Raw genomic sequence first — 17,242 nt, 5'->3', positions numbered from 1 at the left:
AGTCATTCAATCTTTCCTTCGAAATATAGGATTTTAGTTATCATGGATACGTGCATCGGATTACAAAACCCAGTGAATATATAAGCGTTGCCATCTCTATAAACAACTCAGCTAAAAAGACAACAAAATCGCAAAACTAGAAGTGATTCGTGACCATAGAATGCCCCCTAAATGTGTAGTCAAGACAGTGTGAACACCCATCGAATCCAAGCAAGATGACAAATTAAGGTGGTGTTTAAATTGAGAAAATTTTTGAGAGAAGTGTCACGTCAAATATTTGACCGGATGTCGGAAGGGGTTTTTGGACACGAATGAAAAAACAAATTTCACGGCTAGCCTAGAAACCGTGAGACGAATCTTTTGAGCCTAATTAATCCATCATTAGCACACGTTGGTTACTGTAGCACTTATGGCTAATCATGGACTAATTAGACTCAAAAGATTCGTCTTAAGATTTCTTTCATAACTGTGCAATTAGTTTTTTTGGTTCATCTATATTTAATATTTTATTTAAGTGTCTAAAAATTCGATGCGATGTTTTTGGAAAAAAAAATTTGAGGACTAAACAACACCTAAGCTGGAAACACAAGGGGCTTGTGCTTTTGCACCATCCCAATTTTTTATTGATTTAGCTGGGGCACCGTCCCAAGTTTCCGAGAAAAGGATTGAACGGCGGAGGGTCCTTTTCCGTTCGTGAGTGGCGTCATCCATCACACCGCATCGCTTTTGATCCTTCCCTATCCATGCGGCTATCCTGTCGTTGTTGCCTTCGATTTGATGCTTGTTTCGTGGCAGCTCACACGTCTGGAACGGAAAGAAAAAAAGCGCAAGTTTAGGGGCGTGCCAATGGTGCGTGGACTAACAGAAGAAATTAACCAATGTACACTCTTTTTGTCACCTCCCACGCCACCCGTCTCATCCGCGTTCGCATTGTTGAACTTTGGGGAGCGTCATGGCGTGGAACAAGCAAAAGCACAGCACTCTGTATCTTGGGAGAGATCCGGGAGCCGGATCGATCAGTGAGCTTAAACTGTGGTCAACTCTGCAGTGGTTTGTAAAATATAACCCGGTAAGAGACGGCAAAGCGAGGTCTGTGATCTATTCGTCTATTCCCGAATCAGGGGGTGTTTATTTGAGGAAATGAAAATTTTCTGATGTCGTATCAGACGTTTGACAGGATATCGGGAGGAGTTTTCGGACACGAATGAAAAAACGAATTTCACGACTCGTCTACAAACTGCGAGATGAATCTTTTGAGCCTAATTCATCTGTCATTAGCGCATGTTGGATTCTGTAGCACTCAGAGCTAATCATGGACTAATTAGGCTCAACAGATTTGTCTTACGATTTCTCCCATAACTGTGCAATTAGTTTTCATTTCATCTATGTTTAATGCTCTATTTAGATGTCCAAAGATTCAATGTGATGTTTTTGGGGGAAAATTTTTGAGGACTAAGGCCCCATTTAGTTTGCAAAATGTTTTTGCAAAAACACCGTATCAGATATATGGACACACATTTAAAGTATTAACGTAGTCTAATTACAAAACAAATTACAGATTCGGCCAAGAAACTATGAGACGAATCTTTGAGCCTAATTAATCCATCATTAGCACATGTTGGTTACTGTAGCACTTATGGCTAATCATGTAGTAATTAGGCTTAAAAGATTCGTCTCACGATTTTCTTTATAGCCGTATAATTAGTTTTAATATTTATGTATATTTGATATTCTATTTAGATGTCTAAAAAATCGATGGGTGTATTTAGGGGTTGTCTAGATGATGCTAAGCTTTTTAGCCTCATGTTACATCGAATGTTTAGACACTCATTTGAAGTATTAAACATAGACTAATAGAAAAACTAATTTCATAAATGGGAGCTAATCCGTGAGACGAATTTTTTAGCCTAATTAATCCATAATTAACAAATGTTTATTGTAGCATCATATAGGCTAATCATGGATTAATTAGACTCATTAGATTCGTCTCGCGCAGTAGTTCAAGATTATGGATGGATTTTATTAATAGTCTACGTTTATCATTTATAATAAGTGTCCAAATATCCAATACGACTAGTGAATATAGTTTAGCCTCTTGTCACATCGAATGTTTGGACGCTTATTATAAATAGTAAACGTAGGTTATTAATAAAACTCATCCATAATCTTAATCTTAGACTAATTCGCGAGACGAATCTATTGAGTCCAATTAATCCATGAGTAGCCTCTGTGATGCTACAGTAAACATGCTCTAATTATGGATTAATTAAGCTTAAAAAATCATCCCGTGGATTAGCACTCATTTATGAAATTAGTTTTTTATTAGTCTATATTTAATACTTTAAATTAGTGTTCAAACATCCGATATGACATGAGACTAAAAAATTTAGCCCCGTCTAAACAACCCCTAAAAATAAGTCTCTAAAACAAAAACTCATCTATAAAAACAGCCCTAAACAAGGCCGTAGACTCTGTCTGAGATTCCTGCGACCAACCAAACAGCCCACACTCAGAGACACACAGAGAGACAGCTACGGGCTAGCCCACCAGCTGATTTGTTTTTTCGTCAGAAACAGTAGACCGAAGCAACGTGAACGAGACGAGACGGCGACGCGTCACGGCCACACATGTACTAGCAGTAGCGTGCGAGCGCGGGCGCGCGCCCACGCCCGCATCAACGACACCGCCGGAAAAAAACAGCAGGCTCCCGGCCAGTGGAGACGTGGAGCAGTACGCGCGCGCGCGGACCTGGCCTGGCTGAACGCTGGGCGAAAGCCCACGGTTTCTCCGCCTCGCCCGCGGCACGGTGAAAAATTCACCCGGGATCCCCAGCCCTCGGGCGCGCCGCGACCCAGCCTGCGCTTTATATAAATCCCGCGAAGTCCAACGCATCTATCGATAAGTACGTAGCAGTGGAGCTCCGCGCACGGGATTTCACCTCTTCCGGTGCAGCGCTGGTGCTTACGTGCGACCGGGGGTGGTGTGGCGTGCTGGCCTACACTCTACAGGCCTAGCTATATAACGCGCCGAGAGAGATGGCCGTGGCGTTCCCGCCTCACATCATGGTGCTGAACAAGATGCAGCGGCTGTACGACGCGTGCGATCTGGTCTTCTCGTCGCCGGCGGCCGGGGCGTCGCCGACCATCGGGGAGATCAGGTGGCTGCAACGCCTCCTCGGTACGTACGTGCACACGCGTTCGTGAGCTCTTTTCCCCCTGCCTGCCTGCCCCAGGTAGCGAGGAGTGATCGATGGCTTATAGTGATGGTGTTATTACATCTATTTCTAGATGGCATGGAGGCGGCGGACGTCGGGATCGATGATGGCGAGTCACCGTCGTCGTCGTCGTCGTCGTCGTCGTCGGACGATGAGCTGAGCTCGAAGGACGGCCGGCTCCTGCCGGCGCGGGCGTTCACGCGGATCACCTACGTGCACATACACCAGTGCGCCGATTTCTCGGTACGCGCCGATCAACCAACGCGAGAATCGTCATTTCGATCGGTATATGCGAACGCGTGCTCGATCATGACGTGCTCGGTCAATGGTTGGGTTGCGGATGCAGATGGGCGTGTTCTGCTTTCCTGCGGGAGCGACGCTGCCGCTGCACGACCACCCGGAGATGGTGGTTTTGAGCAAGCTCCTGTACGGCTCGGTGCGGGTCAGGTCGTACGATTGGGTCACCCCGCCGCCGCCGTTCTCCACAGCACGAAAGAGTAAGCTCTCAAACATCACACACACACACTGACACAACTCTTGCATGCGTCAGTGCCCGAATCTGATTCGTTGATAGCGTGCTAGCTAGTGTGTTAGTGCCAAATCTGAGCGAGAGCTACTGGTTAACAATGGTATGTTTTTATTGCGGCGCAGGTGGTTTGGCCAGGGTGGTGGCAGCCGACGAGGTCCTGCACGCGCCGTGCAAGACGTCCGTGCTGTTCCCGCACAGCGGCGGCAACATGCACGCCTTCACCGCCGTCACGCCGTGCGCGATCCTCGACGTGCTCACGCCGCCGTACTCGGAGGAGCTCGGCCGGCCGTCGACCTACTTCAACGACATCCCCATCCCGTCTCTACCAGGTACTAACTCTTCAACCTACAAACACGCGAAAAATGCTAAAGCTAAACCCAATTTGTATACGGAGAATTTTTTTTTTTGAACATTTGCAACTGGGTACGTACTAGTATCTGATAACCTTCTGTGCCATTTTTCTTGGTCCAGGTTTTGCATTTCTGGAAGAGACCGACTTGCCGGAGGACTTCAGCGTTGCGGGGGCACCATACCTCGGCCCCGAGCTTGAGCTTGTGGTTAATACGGATGATGATGAAGAAGACGACGATTACGATGATTATGACGAGTAGCTCGGCTAGCTCGATGCTTTTTCCAAAAGAGCTAGATGCATGTTAGATAGAATCTGTTGCGTACGTGCAACGTTGATGTACATGGAGCGGGGTCTCTCTTTGTGGATATATATGTTGCTCTTGCAAATTGGGTGTTCTCCGAGTAAATTGCATCTACTGTGATCTACAGGAATCTCTACTTGAGCCACCCTAACTTTCAAATTGGCTAGCCAGGTTCAGCCAATTAAGCGTATGGGCGTGCATGTTAAGTGCAAACTTTTCTTTTGGGGATCATAGGCAGCGAAATGTTCTATGTATCTGTCATTTCCTCTCTTTTTTTTAATCTCTGACCCTTTCATTTTTAATTGTGTCGAACAAGCAGACTTTGTGTTTCTATTTTATAGCAAGTGTCTTACTATGCTCTTGGCTGAACTAGGGATGGTTCGTGAATCGACCCGCGGGTATTTTAGGGTCAACTCTAGTTCAACTAAATGAACTAAATTTTATTTTGAGCTAAAACTTATTTTATTTTGTTGAACTAGAGCTGACCCTAAACTATCCGCGGTCGATCCGTGCCCATCCTTAGGCTGAACAAGAAATAATGTTGATCGTTTATTTTTTATCCATTTTAATGAGGTAGAAATAATTTAGACTATTTATTTTTTAATCTAATAGATACAATATTTCAATATCACATCAATTTATAGTAGTAGAATATTTTTTCTATTAATCGTACTGTTAAGATTGTTATACCCATTATAATATTAATGGTACGAGATTTGTTTCGGTCCAACAAAAGGTACCTCGAGGTACCAAATCATTTCTCACCATTAGGTCTAGCTGAGTAGGATGTACACCATTAGATCAATGATTAGAAACGATTTGGTATCGCGAGATACCAGTATCTCAAGAGATACTCGATACTTTGAGATAATTTTGTTAGACTAAAACAAATCTCTAATAGTATACTACTATATAGCATTATAGCCAAGCCTATTTTAGATATTGGTGAGAGCAGATTGCTTACAACCGAGTACAAAAGGACAGGAAAAGGGTAGACTTTCTATACCTGAATTATGAAAGCATAACGGACGCAAACAGGCGGCCACAGCCAGCAAGTCGTTATCTGCAAGGGAATCCATGGTTTTGGCATGGCATTGTTTGCACCTGCACATGGTCTAGTAGCAGTCTGCGTGGTGCCGCTTTGTGACCATGGGCGCCGGTCCCTGTAAGTTGTAATGATCACAGCCAGATTGAAGTCAAGTTAGGTCTGGTTTAGTTCCTAATTTTTTTTTTCAAAAACATCACATCGAATTTTTTGACATCTAAATAAAGTATTAAACATAGATGAACCAAAAAACTAATTGCACAGTTATAAAAGAAATCTGAAGACGAATCTTTTGAGTCTAATTAGTCCATGATTAGCTATAAGTACTACAGTAACCAACATGTGCTAATGACGGATTAATTAGGCTCAAAAGATTCGTCTCGCGGTTTCTAGGCTAGCCGTGAAATTGGTTTTTTCATTCGTATCCGAAAACCCCTTCCGACATCCAGTCAAACGCTCGATGTGATGCTTTTATCAAAAAATTTTGGCAACTAAACACCACCTCGTGAGAGAATATGTGTGAGTTGTGAAGCTGATGGGAGGGAGGGAAAAAAAAGGTTCTGTGCTTTGTGCACGGCTGCAGTGGGAATCGGCGTGGTAAAAGGTCAAGTCAAGTTAGCCGCTTAATCCGACGTTTATTCGTACGTGAGCGCCACAAAACAAACGAATCGGGACGTGCTTTGCCCCCGTAAACGCCTATTTCGCCGCCTCGGCTGATTAATCAGCCGTTTCACGCCCAGACGGCCAAGAGCATCTCCAAAACTATGCTAATACATTATTCCCTAAACATGGTATTGGATATATTTAAAAAATATTAGGTATAAAAGTTATACCATCCTTTAAAAAAACCCAAAACTAAATAATTTATATTAGAAACACATATATCTATATGACCTAATTGATTGCAGATACCAAAATATTAGGAATAGACTTGAAAAATTATTAGAGATATACCTTCTAGCATAATTCTCAAAATTCAGTTTTCGCGATTAATTTTAGACACCTCTCGTACATGCTCTACGAGGATGCAATGACAACGTGACATGTCCCTTTTTTAATAATGAATTTACACTGTGAATTACTCTGTTTTTTATTTGACATTGTTGACTTTTTAATCTACTTTTGATTGTCTGTCTTATTTATTTTCTTTTTGCAAACAAAGGTTTATATAGTAATAAATCAAATTAAAAAACAATTAATATTTATATAATTTTTTTGAATAATACTAACGGTACTCAAAAGTCAATGTTGTTAAATAAAAAACGGAGGGAATACAATATTACAATATGATTAAAAAAACTGCTTAATATCACTATAAAAACTTATGTTTCCATCTATACATAGTGAGAGAATACATCACCGTTGTTTCTTTCAGTAGTTTACACGTCTTGAACAAACTAGAAAACCAGAATCAGTCAAATCGTTCCTTTTTGAAAGGGCGTGTAATCATTCCAATAAGAGATATTGCTAGGATTTGTTGTGGAGGGCACCTACGAACTTGCGAAGAGCACATCAAAATCATCTCCGATCATCAATATACAAGCTTATTACTCTCAGAGGCTTGCCTCCTGGCCGGCTAACGTCACCCACAAGCATATCAAGGATTATGATTTGCTTGGAAAGTATGTACAAACTCCTCCTCACCTCTTAAAAGACGGGGTAAGATAGTGTATACTATACTCACTTATAGATACGTCACTAAGGTAGAGGAGTACGTTGCTAGGATTGGACCTCCGGTCAACACCCTAGAATGAATCACTAAGGTACGTGGTTGCTTGAAAACCAAGGTATACTCGTGGTTTTGAGCTTGGTGAGACTTGGGACCGAAAGAGATCTAGCTCCTTAGAGCCTCCCTATAGAGATTAGGATTGATATATCTAAATTCTGATAAAAACTATCACGTCTTTGCTCTCCTCTTGTTGTTTCCTGTGTTTCGTGCCTCTGAAACCTTCTAGGATACCTCTGAAAAGAATTGATTCCAAACCTCTGGAGTATCTGTAACTAACCTCTAGAGTTAGAGTATCTACTAAAATTCTGTCTCGACCGAGACTCAAGTGTTTAGAATCAAAGACCTTGATGAAGACTAACTTCTGATGTTGAGTTTTTGAACAGGGCAGATTCACCTCCTTTATGTGAAATGACGTTCTTTCTGACCCCTTGTGCCGTTGTGCGTCTGAGGGAAAAACGTGCAAGTGGTCGTCACTGTATATGCTACTAATTTGAAAAGAACAACAATATGCTACCTCTCACAGAAAAGCTAAAAAGTTAAAAAAGAAGAACATGTAAACGTAATATACATCTTTACAAACATTTTTTTCACGTTCAAAACAAAACAAATTTACAAAAAGACATATCAGTTTTGAAAACAAAATTAGATTTGAAAATAGTCACAAGGAAAAATGCCAAAAACAATTGTATTGATGGAGACTTGAACCCAAAAACACATGTGAACATAGTAAAAAGGGGATTGAACCAGCCATTGAACAGGAAAAAACCGGAACCGACGACTTTGGCTGCTTGGTTCTGTGAATTTATTACGTTACTATACTATTTTTTATATCATGGTCATATAATTATAAATATGCTAGTTTATTTATACGCATTTTCATCAATATGAGAGATTCTATATTAAAAATAATATAAACAAAATATAATATTAATAAATAAAAACCGATAATTCGATTAGTGGTCCGACGGTTCAACCCGTGACCGTAAGATTGGGTTGACCTCGGTCTGTTTTCTACTATGCTCCAGAGAGAGGCGAATGCTATACCACTATACTATCGACCGTCGACTATCTATGAGGTTATGCGGCTCACTTTAGTTGGTAGCGAACTCAGCGCCAATGCATGAAAATGCTGAGCTCAGATGACGTGGAAAACGTCACCACCTCATATATGATTTCACCGTCATTGTTTGTAGCGTTGAAATGTTATAACTCAGCACCGTCGAGCTTGGCACTGAGTTGATGATTTTTTTTAAAACAAATTTTTGGTGTAGTCTATTCTTCAAATTAGTTTTCCGAAGGGTCCAATTATAAAAAAATCGATGAACATACATGCGTTAAGAAATATCAAAATTTGCTATAGGGCATCGAAAAACGTGCAATTAGCCGATGGATACCGTAAGATCACGATTTGCTGCAGGGCACCATAAATATATGGTAATTAGCTGTTAGACACTTCGGCCATTATTTTATTAATTTTAGGGTCAAAAATTTTAAAAATAACGAAATTGTCCTCGGTGGTCGGTTCGCCGCCGCCCTCGCCTTAGCTGGGTCGCCGCCGCTGTCGTCTAATCAATCGCCCTGTAGGCTAGGGTTCGGGTGGGTGTGGTACCGAGATCGACTGGGTCTGATTCGACCGGACCTAGTCAACATAACGGGTTGGCCATTGAGAACAATCTCATCATATTTTAAATTTTTGACTCTAAAATTAATAAAATAATGACTGGAGTGTCTACCAACTAATTACAAAATTTTTGTGGTGTCATACGGTAAATTCATGATCTTACGGTGTCCACCAGCAAATTACACATTTTTTCGATGTCATATAGCAAATTTTGCATAAGAAATAAATGCTCATGCCGGTGGTAACAGATGAATATAGAGGGCCATGTTTAGTTAGACCTAAATATGACCCTGTGCGTGGGCCAAGATACTACTACATGCGGCCTGCCCGGTATTGAAGCCCATCTAGTTATTCAGACGAGGTCTCAACCAAGAATGAAAACCGATCGATCAGGCCCGAAAATATCTTGGGAACAACTACTACCAAGTTCTACCTAGCGCACGATGACACGAATGCCTTTGTCGTGCAGGGAAGAGTACACCAGCAAGCGTACCTGCACGGTGCACCTCACCTGGCGAGCGGCCGCGGCCAGTCTGCCATGGCTGCGCCGTCTCGTGTTCCATCCCATGAGGAGCAGCCGCCAGTCGACGGCGACGGCGACGGAGACGGCTCGGCCTCGTTGCCGTCCCAACGTGCCGGAGCATGCGGCGGGGACGGCGCCGGAATCCCCGTCGTCGATCTCGGCGTCCTCGTCAACGGCGCGCCCGAGGCGCGGGCGCGGGCGATCCGAGACCTAGGCAGGGCATGCGAGGAGTGGGGCTTCTTCATGGTAATCCTTAATTTTATTCGGTCTCGATATTATGTTTGATTAGGCTATTTTGTTCATGTTCAGCAACGATAGATGAGTTCAGAGTTCTGTAACAATTAACTGCATCACATTCTCTCTTAGAGTCTAATCTTATTATGGCTGCTTATGCTTATAAGACAAAATTTAAAGTTTTAATTTTAAAATTATTATAGTTTTTTTTCCTGTATTTGCTTTTATATTGTTAAGAATATATATATATATATATATATATATATATGAAGCATCTATCTTATTACCAGGTGTAACTACTCACTTCACGTTTAAGGTGCAGAAACACCTCTATACATATTTCTTCTTTCTTCCAACAAAAAATACAAACTCTATACATGTAGTTATATCATTCACATGAGATTTAATAGTACCTATATTTTCTGTTGGATGGGAGTAGAAACAGTTATGAAAATGTTTTTTTATCATAAACATGCAGGAAGTAGCTACGTCTGATAATAGGATCTAATTTTCCCCATATATATATATTATTTAAAAATATATCATTTGACTTTATCTTCTGAAAAACCAAACGATGAGTCTTTAGACAAAGTGAAACCGTGTAAGTACTTTGACAACCTTGCATTTACCGGAAGCAACTCGTTAGTCGAATGATTGTTTGCTAGATTATCCCATGGGTTTTTTTTATCATTCTTAGAAAAAGTATTACCATAATTTTTTATGTAAAAGTTTATGATATCTCGAGGTATAGAAAAGCCCTCATCTCATCTGAATCTTTTCTCGCGTGAATCAAGGTGACTAACCATGGGGTGACCGAGGCTCTGCGAGAAGCAGTCATGGAGTCGTGCAAGGAACTGTTCAGCTTGCCTTTGGAGGAGAAGAAAGAGTACATGCGTGCCAAGCCGATGGATCCTATACGCATCGGAACGGGATTCTACTCTGCCGTGGATGCCGTAGAATGCAGGAGGGACTACCTGAAGATGTTCTCTCACCCCGACTTCCACTGCCCCCCGAATCCTGCAAAGCTAAGGTTCGTATAGCGTTCGCTGTTCACCATTGACATGGTGTGATGTGAAAGATTGATAATTTTGCTATGTATGGGTCAACATTGCTAGGGAGATTGCTATGGAGTACTCGAATTGCACGAGGGCGCTGTTGCTGGAGCTCACCAAGGCGATCTCCGAGAGCCTGGGGCTCGCCGGCGACCGCCTCTCGGAAGCGCTCAACCTTGGCTCGTGCTTCCAGATCTTGGTCGGGAACCATTACCCGGTGTGCTCCAGGCCGGACGAAGAGGCGCTGGGATTCTCGTCCCACTCCGACCACGGCCTCCTCACCCTGCTCTTCCAGAACGGCGTCGATGGCCTCCAGGTCAAGCACGACGGCGAATGGGTCCTCGCGAAGCCCCTCCCGGGGTCGTTCTTCGTCATCGCCGGTGATCAGTTGGAGGTATCCGATCGCCTGTACTGTTCTTGACTGACAGGTCTATGAAACTGTACGGGGTTCAGCCATGAATTCTGCGAATGTGCGTGTGCAGATCGTGACCAACGGAAGGTACAGGGGCGTGCTCCACCGCGCGATGGTCGGCGGCCGGCAGTCGAGGATGTCGTTCGTGAGCCTGATCGGGCCGTGCCTGGACACCGTCGTCGCGCCGCTGCCGGAGATGGCGGCGGACGGCCGGGGCCTGGAGTTCCGGGGCATCAGGTACAGAGACTACATGGAGATGCAGCAGAGCAAGGCGATCGACGAGAAGACGGCCCTCGACGTCGTTCGCGTGCAGCGTCAGGAATGCTTGCCTTCGTACGAAAAATAATCAGCTGCTTGAATGATGATATTACCAAACGTACATTATTTCTCGTGTCAACCAAACTCCCTTGTTTGGCTCGATCCATCTTTCCGTTGGACGACCCGTGGTTCATTGACCTTTCTTTTTGTCTATGCTTATGAGACAGACCAAAGTTAAATTTTTAATCTTAAATTTAGAGATGATTTAAGTGATTATTTATTACATTTTATATTATATTTTTTTTATTTTTAGATAGTTAAGAGCCCTATATAAAATTTTTATTTATAAATTACTTCTCTTTTGTAAATATTTTGTTTGGTTTTTTATCATGAAAAAGCTAAAAATGGGCCTCCATGTGTCGAGGCGACGAAGTTTGCTTGCGATGTGCCCCTCTTTGGTCAAAATTTTGCCTGGCAGCATCTTCATCAGTTCTTTAGTACTCACATTGGTCGATCATAATTGAGAAGCACTTCTCATATCTATGGTTCGTGATGCCATTGTTACATTCCTTTTCAAATTTTAGCCATACCATTTTAGAAGAGGGGTGTTTGCGAACAAAAGAACTGGAGTACTGGCGTAATAATTCCAACTGGGAAAAAAAATCCATATTACCACTAAACTTTGGACGTATTTTTCTTTTCTTAGTACCTGAACCTGAAAACCAGACTTCCAACTTGACAAACTATATAATACCTTTCATAGTATCCATAATAAGATATTTTGAGTCTTTCATTGTATCCATAATAAGATATTTTGGGTGGTAGTTTTATGTTTTTAAAAGTTGAAATGAGCGTTTTTTAACAATTAATATAACATATTTACATGTTATCAATCATTGATAATATTTGTACTCTATATTACTTTGTAACTAGGAGCCAAATTCACCGGTTGGTGGTCTATGGGACTATATGTACCCTAAGTTGGATCAGCCATGGTCTCTCGTCCCAAATTGCAGCGGGTCACGCGGTAGAATTATTTAAGGATTTGTCTCTTAAATGTGATCGTTAACTCATATGTCTATAACATAATATACTGTTTTTACATCTATATATCATATCATAGATACAGAAAATAATAAATATTTAAACACGATATCATACGACAAAATATTAAATACTCGCAGCTACTGAGGGGGAGGAGGGCCATCCCAGCGGCCGCGCTGGCGCAGTAGTACGCGGCGGTGTGCGTGGTCACGGAGCTGCGCTGCGCGCTCTCCTCGCCTCGAACGTGGGTGGGTGGGCCTATGGGCCGGGCTCCAACGCGGACGTCCGTTTATCTGGGCCTCCAACCGGCCCGTGGCTGTGCGCCACGCGGTCGGACCCGGTCAAACGAGGTCGGCCACGCACCCGCACGCGGCTTTCCTTCCCCTGCGCTGCGCCTGTGCAGCCCAGCCGGATCCCTTTCCTCCTCCCCCTCCAACTGACGGGAGGAATAAATAGCAGCACGCCGGATTGGATTTGAGAATTTTTCGGTTTTTTTCCCCATCCACACCACAAGCAGACCCAGGGACTAAAGGTAAGAAGAAGAAGAATCACCCTCCGTTCGTTGCTCTTCCTCCTCGTTCAATTCTCCCGCTTCTCGATCTGGAATCCACTTCGTCCTCCTCGAATCCTGTTTTTTTTTCTGTTCGATTTCGGGCTGTTCTGTTTTTTTTTTCGGGTGGATTTTGAGGGGGTTTGTTCATGGCTCGAGCTTGAAATCCAGTCGGCGTCGATCGGGGCTGGCCTAGGGCTGTAGCCGGGATCGAAGGCGGCAGCGATCCGCGTTACGAATCGAAGTCTAGTTCCTCGTAATCTACCAAATCGGCACCGATCGCTGCCTCAGATCCATTCGTGCCTCTCCGCTACAATTTCTCGTCTCGATCTGTTTAGCCGGATCGTGTGTAGTTAAAGAGATTTTTTTTTTGGTTTGATTGATCTGGGGCAGGTTCGTCGGTCGACATGTTGGAGGAGCTGCTCATCTTCACGCGCGGCGGCCTCATCCTCTGGTCGTCGTGCCGCGCGCTCGGCGGCGCCGCCCTCAAGGGCTCGCCCATCGACGCCCTCATCCGGTCCTGCCTCCTCGAGGAGCGCTCCGCCGACGCCAGCTTCTCCCAGGACACCTATGCGCTTAAGTGGACCTTCAACAACGATCTCGGCCTCGTCTTCGTCGCCGTCTACCAGCGCATGCTCCACCTCCTCTACGTCGATGACCTCCTCGCCGCCGTTCGCAAGGAGTTCTCTCAGATTTATGATCCCAAGCGCACATCGTATGATGATGCCTTCAACGAGATTTTCCGCCAGCTCCACCTCGAGGCTGAAGCACGCTCCGAGGAGATGAAGAAGAATAAACAGCTCACTGGATCCCGCCCCACCAAGGTTTCCACCAACAAGACCACTCCAGGTCGTGGTGCCTCTCAGGGCACTGGTGGTGCTATGAAGAACAGTGATTCGGAGAAGGGTGACTCTGATGGCGACTCCGGGAAGGAGCACCCAAATGATAACTTTAAGTGGCAAGAGAATGGCCTCAAGGACAATTCTCATGCCCGTGCTGTTGTTGTCAAAGGGAAGGAGAACGGAGACCCCAACGATGGGGCCTTTGATGTAAAGAAGTTACTGAAGTTGAGAAAAAACAAGGGTGGGAAGAAGAATGAGGCTGCTGGTAATGTGGCCAGGAACACAAACAAAGCTGAACCAAAGAAGACTGTCAAGAAAAATAGGGTTTGGGATGATGGATCTTCCAACAAGAAGCTGGATTACACAGACCCAGCTGATAAGAGAGGGGACGAGGTGATAGACCAGGTGGTTGTCCGCCAGGGAGCAAGCATGATGGATAAAGATGACGTTGTAAGCAGTGATGATGAAGAAGAGGAAGAGGAAGATGGAGAGGAAAATTCTGGAGATGTCCAAAAGAAGAAAGGATGGTTCTCATCGATGTTCAAGAGGTAATACACATGTTCCGCATCTTTTGACATCGTATAATGCGTAGTCAATTTTGTTTCCTTAACAATTTGCAAATGTACTTCGGTGATTTAAGCTTCAGCATATTTGTTCCTAGCCAGTTGCATTGTTTCAACCTCAGAGTGCAACCAGGATATATTCCTTTTTCCAGGATGCTTCCTAATTGTGTTATGCTGCTTCAGTTATGTTCTGAAATAAGTTATGTCTTGACTGTTGAGTAGAATGACAGGTTTATATGGTGTTAGATATCTCATGCAGCCTGTAATCTGTTCCGCGTCTCATTGTTTACCCTCTGCCAGATCAACACACAGATGAAATTACTTTTTCCCCACATCCCTTGATATTGTATTTAAGTAGCTGTGGTTGCCAGTTTGCAACTTTCTCTTATAATTTGTTAATCTGTAAACTTAAATGGCAATATTTCTATTTCCCTATGCTCAGCATTGCAGGTAACAGTGTTCTTGAGAAGTCTGACCTTCAACCTGCACTCAAAGCGCTTAAAGATAGGCTGATGACTAAGAATGTGGTATGAATTTTGTCTAAAACAATTGCATGATACTTCATAAGCTTACTAGACTGGTTCTTTGCCTTTTCTGTTATTATTTATCCAGGTAAAGGAAACTTGTCATCTTTATGCAGGCTGAAGAAATTGCAGAAAAGCTTTGTGAATCAGTAGCAGCTAGCCTTGAGGGAAAAAAGCTGGGATCTTTCACAAGGATATCCTCTACTGTTCAGGTTTGTGGCACATCCTAATGCAAATTTTAGCTTAGCAAGTTATTCGCTTTAGCTTCTTGTATCCTAATACTCTTCTTTTTTATTGTACTTACGACAGACAGCTATGGAGGAGGCACTTCTTCGCATCTTAACCCCAAGGCGGTCTATTGATATACTAAGGGATGTACATGCTGCCAAGGAGCGTGGGAAGCCATATGTTATTGTTTTTGTTGGTGTGAATGGAGTTGGCAAATCCACCAATCTTGCAAAGGTACAGCTATCAAATAAACCATCAATGAAAAAGGAATATTGCCATACTTCAATGGAATTTTGCTCATCCCATGTATTGTTGTAATTTACAGGTTGCTTACTGGCTTCTTCAGCATAACCTTAGTGTGATGCTGGCAGCATGTGATACATTTAGATCTGGTGCTGTTGAGCAGCTGCGCACTCATTCCCGTAGGCTTCAGGTAATGTTCTAACTTCTGAATATCCCATTACCCTCCCATTGTTTCGCTTAGTCCGGCTTATTAGCAAACAAAAAATAATTTATGGGTAAAACTTCTATATACATATCTATTGCGATTCAAAAGAAAATGATGTAAAATAAACTTTGATGAAAAAAATTAGGTTTTAAAATTCACTTTTTTGGCTTATAAGCGGAAGCAGAAGTGAAAAGATGGTTTTCTTGATGAAAATGTGTAACTGCATTGATATAATGCTCTCTTGGTGGATTTTTTATTTTTTAAACATTTTTAATAAATAATTTTATTACTAAATCTTGACGAAAAATATTTTCACCATATGAACCTTTTTTTTTTTGCCACGCCACCCCTCCTAGCAAAAGGAGCTGCCATGCCAGACGGGGTGGCGTGGCCAAAAGGTTCTAATGGTGAAAATATTTTCCCAATTCCTCTTGGTGCCTCCTGTTGTGGCACAAAGGAAAATAGTCCCAGGGTTTTAGCTACTTGGCATTCACTTATGAATGCTCACTTCTAAATTTTGTTTAGTCATATATCTGTGTTTGCCACTTTGAAACTGCACCATACCTTCGTGGATATTTGCATTCTACAAATTGTGCAGATACCTATATTTGAGAAGGGATATGAGAAAGATCCAGCGGTGGTTGCAAAGGAGGCTATTCAGGAGGCCTCTCGTAATAAGTCAGATGTTGTTCTTGTTGACACTGCTGGGCGTATGCAGGTTGGTTGAGTGGCCTAACCACAGTTTACTCTTGTATCGTATTTATGTCCTTGGAATGTATCTTCTCTGGTTAACACATCTCTTACATTTATCTTCTCTACCAGGATAATGAGCCACTCATGAGAGCACTCTCCAAGCTCATCAATCTCAATACCCCAGATCTAGTTTTATTTGTTGGGGAAGCATTGGTTGGTAATGACGCTGTTGATCAACTCACTAAATTTAACCAGGTACTGATTGCCTTCCAAGGACTAGTGATTGCTATTAGTAATGCGTATCTGATAGCAACATTTAACTTGTACTATGGAATGCACTGAACGGTTTCATTTGTTGAACAGAAATTAGCAGACCTTTCCGCTGTCCCTACTGCCAGATTGATAGATGGCATCCTGCTCACCAAGTTTGACACCATCGACGACAAGGTCTGAACTTGAGCCCAGAATTCGATTTAACTGCAACTGCCTTCCTTTACCGTATGTTGGTGACAACTCTACAAAATATGTAGGTCGGAGCTGCACTTTCCATGGTTTACATATCTGGAGCTCCAGTCATGTTCGTTGGCTGCGGTCAGTCTTACACTGACCTCAAGAAGCTCAATGTCAAATCCATCGTTAAAACTCTGCTGAAATGAATGCAGTGCGTCTTTTGTGCATTGTGCTGCACCTCGGATACTTCTGCCTTTAAGTATTGCTATCTTCAAATCCCCCATGACCTCGTCAACAAGTTGGATGTGTTTCTACCCCGTTTAACCGTTGTAGTAATACAAACTGCTGTGCTTTTTTCACTTGTGTGACTGCTTTGTACCACATGTTTACCATGGGATATATATATATAACATGGTTCTAGTATGTTCTTTGGTTCAACGTTAAATGATCGGCTGATCAATGCTAAAGAACGAGTTTCCTTGGAGCACTAAAGTTGCACAAAACCATGGGATGGTAGACCACAGTTATCATTATAATGGTGTTTCAAAAAATCACACATTTGAATCGACTTAAATTTGACATGTACATCTGTAAGTGAGTGTTCTGTACTTGACCCTAACTGTCTATGAA

General features: G+C 43.0%; 3 protein-coding genes across 3 annotated transcripts; all 3 read left to right on the top strand.

Moving 5' to 3' along the window:
- Positions 1 to 2,945: 2,945 nt before the first annotated feature.
- LOC102713109 (plant cysteine oxidase 1-like) lies at positions 2,946 to 4,584 on the top strand. The gene is made up of 5 exons (XM_006659442.2): positions 2,946 to 3,177; positions 3,288 to 3,457; positions 3,561 to 3,711; positions 3,866 to 4,072; positions 4,215 to 4,584. The coding sequence occupies exons 1-5, from the start codon at positions 3,036 to 3,038 to the stop codon at positions 4,352 to 4,354; spliced, it is 810 nt and encodes a 269-aa protein (XP_006659505.1). The 5' UTR covers positions 2,946 to 3,035; the 3' UTR covers positions 4,355 to 4,584.
- A 4,640-nt stretch (positions 4,585 to 9,224) lies between these two features.
- On the top strand, positions 9,225 to 11,525 carry LOC102701573 (2-oxoglutarate-dependent dioxygenase 19-like). The gene is made up of 4 exons (XM_006660158.3): positions 9,225 to 9,560; positions 10,343 to 10,578; positions 10,664 to 10,994; positions 11,083 to 11,525. The coding sequence occupies exons 1-4, from the start codon at positions 9,330 to 9,332 to the stop codon at positions 11,356 to 11,358; spliced, it is 1,074 nt and encodes a 357-aa protein (XP_006660221.1). The 5' UTR covers positions 9,225 to 9,329; the 3' UTR covers positions 11,359 to 11,525.
- Positions 11,526 to 12,747: 1,222 nt separating this feature from the next.
- On the top strand, positions 12,748 to 17,242 carry LOC102712837 (signal recognition particle receptor subunit alpha). Its single transcript, XM_006659441.3, has 10 exons — positions 12,748 to 12,846; positions 13,258 to 14,254; positions 14,712 to 14,796; positions 14,910 to 15,005; positions 15,103 to 15,255; positions 15,347 to 15,454; positions 16,068 to 16,187; positions 16,292 to 16,417; positions 16,526 to 16,609; positions 16,693 to 17,242. The coding sequence occupies exons 2-10, from the start codon at positions 13,272 to 13,274 to the stop codon at positions 16,816 to 16,818; spliced, it is 1,881 nt and encodes a 626-aa protein (XP_006659504.1). The 5' UTR covers positions 12,748 to 12,846; positions 13,258 to 13,271; the 3' UTR covers positions 16,819 to 17,242.

The sequence above is a fragment of the Oryza brachyantha genome, chromosome 8, assembly GCF_000231095.2.
Source record: "Oryza brachyantha chromosome 8, ObraRS2, whole genome shotgun sequence".
Taxonomy (NCBI): Eukaryota; Viridiplantae; Streptophyta; class Magnoliopsida; order Poales; family Poaceae; genus Oryza; species Oryza brachyantha.
This window is presented reverse-complemented; position numbering and strand designations above follow the sequence as displayed.